The 2,472-nt window shown below is 31.0% G+C and overlaps 1 protein-coding gene across 1 annotated transcript; it reads right to left on the bottom strand.

The window, feature by feature from the left end:
- Window positions 1-585: 585 nt before the first annotated feature.
- Window positions 586-2,067, bottom strand: LOC144960892 (isocitrate dehydrogenase [NAD] subunit alpha, mitochondrial-like; the record flags this gene model as incomplete). The annotated part of the gene is made up of 3 exons (XM_078894281.1): window positions 1,999-2,067; window positions 1,490-1,551; window positions 586-719 (listed from the first exon to the last, which is right to left on the bottom strand). Coding segments are annotated over exons 1-3 (265 nt in total), but the record flags the coding sequence as incomplete, so codon positions are not given.
- Window positions 2,068-2,472: the final 405 nt, after the last annotated feature.

The raw sequence follows: 2,472 nt of genomic DNA, 5'->3' as shown, positions 1-2,472 counted from the left end.
AAAAAAAAAAATTGTGGGACCAACAAGAGGGTGTTACTTCTTTAAGCAGGAAAAATGACTTTAACATCACTGGACTGTCAAGGTTCTCAGAATTGCAAAAAGCCGCTGACTGCTGAGGTTTAGGCATGTTTTTTAAAATAAAAATTTTACCATCTTCACAATTTTTATGATAATAAAAAAAACGTTTTAAAAAAGCAAACCTGTTTCTGTTGTTCTTTTCAAATGATTACCATTTGTATTGTTTGCATTTTAATTCTGGATTTGAACAGTAATATTTTGAAAAAGGAAGGCAATTTTTATTTATCTATTTATTTTAAATGAAAAACTACCACGCCATTAAACCTGCCATGCCTGATACAGTTCGGTCAGATGTAAAAAAAAAAATAGTAGTAGTATAAAAAAACGAGGGGGGTTCGGCCATGGCAGTTCAAAAAGTCAAAATTTAAAAAAACGCACATGTATCGGCCGTGGCAGTCAGTGTGAGTTTAGAGAGTTTGACTTTTATGAAGTTCCACTGTTTGCACTTGATGAAATAAAAAAAACCAATGGATCAAGAACTATCTGTAAATTAAAAACATATCTTACAATGTGTTCGATGCCACTGTATTCTCCCTCTTGTGTTTTCCCTGATGGTTACAATATCCACATTCTTGTAAGGTTGTTTTTCGTATCCCTCGATGGACTTACAAGGTTCTGACATTAGCATAAAGAGTGGAAAGCTTGGAAAATGAAAAAAAATTATATTTTAAATCACACATTATGTTATTTTTAAATATAAAATCTTAAATAACGTACGTTTCTTCAGGGCCACTGCTCAAGTCATTATAAGTAAACTATCATTACTATTTGGTTATGGAAGAAACATACATGATTAATAACCATGTTACCAACATCTTTTTTTTTTTCTTTTCTTATCAACCCAAAATAAACATTAGACATATTACTAATATACTGAACAAATAAAAAAAAATAATGAAGAAACAAAAAAACAAAAAAACAAAATTAATAAAAAAAAAATATAACTAGGCCATTCTCCAACAAACCCCCTCCCCCCAAAAATATTTAAACTTAAATTAAAAAAAATATAAAAAAAAAAAAAAAAAAAACAATTAACAGCAACAACAGCAATAAACAACAACAACATCTGACCATAAAAAAAAAACCCCAAAAAATCCCCCAAAAAACACAAAACCAAACCACACTGCCACTTACTTTCGAAGAGCAAGATTCAATGGATTGATGCCCTTTTCCAATAGGTGTAGCCAAAGGGTCCCTTCAGGGACCAAACTTTAGTTACATCCATTGATTTCAAAATATCTTTTGTGGCAGTCTTAAAATTTCCATCTGGTCCTTTCACTGGGAGTAACAATCAACATCTTCCCAATCTATCGGTACCTGAAATAAGCAAAATTATGTTATGTCATGTTTATATTTTATATACTACAATTCAAGTTCAGTTCAACGTCTTTATCTGCAAAAGGTAGATTACCCATCACTACAGATTTTATACAAATCATGCAGTAATCTTTCCTCATAATTTATGTCATTGGGCTGAAATTAAATTTTTTTTATGTTTGATCAAATTTTTTTGCAGTTGGTTAATAGCTAGGATGGTGGGTTGGTGGAGAGGAGTTCCATTCCTTGGTGGTTTCAATGGAAGAAAAAATGTTTCACAATTGTGGTTGGTTTTGTTGTTGTTGGAATGTGAACTTACTGCTATGATAATTTGTGTAAGTGCAATATTGTTTTAGTAAATTATTGTGGTAGGAATTACCAGTTTTTGTCGGAAAATACAGTTTCAGTGGTTGAAGTTGGAGGCGTTTTTCTCTTTCTGGCCTACTCCCCACTGTTTTTCCACTGCAAAAAATTAATTTGGATTCTTGATTTTTTTGACATTGGTCAACAACCATAATACTTACACTTTTATCATCAAAATAATTATTTAATAAAATCATGATGTTAATTATGAATTATCTGTTGGAAAAATAATATACTTACGCCTGCAGAACTAAAAATTGTTTTTAACTGACGCAGATTCTCGGGGCCAATACCATCTCCTGGTATCATTGTCACCAAAACGATTCTGGGGAATATTACAAATACCAGTCACACCACACTGAAAATATTACATAACAAAAAAAATTAAAACACTTAAAAAAAGCATATGTCACACTAATTTAATCTCTTCCATAAAAAATAATGTTCTGATTCTGAAGAATGCATTAATGCACAGAGAGTTTTGTTCAGATAAACAACTCTAAAATTGAAAATTCCCTTTCAACAGAGCTTTTATGTCAAGCAGAGTCGAGTCACTGTTTTTCTTTTTACTTGACTTATTCTTTAAAAGAATCGATTTAGATCCATTTATCAAAAGGGACATGCATTCATTCCTTAATTCTAAAACATAAAATTTTTTTGGCTTCAAAAACTTCGTTTAATGGAATTCATTTTTAGCAAGTAATCTACTCACCC

This window comes from Berghia stephanieae, unplaced genomic scaffold (genome assembly GCF_034508935.2).
Source record: "Berghia stephanieae isolate SIO BIC M18660-M18661 unplaced genomic scaffold, UCSD_Bste_1.3 scaffold1016, whole genome shotgun sequence".
In the NCBI taxonomy this organism is placed as follows: Eukaryota; Metazoa; Mollusca; class Gastropoda; order Nudibranchia; family Aeolidiidae; genus Berghia; species Berghia stephanieae.
Note: the sequence above shows the minus strand (reverse complement) of the source record. Positions and strands in the feature narration are given on the sequence as shown.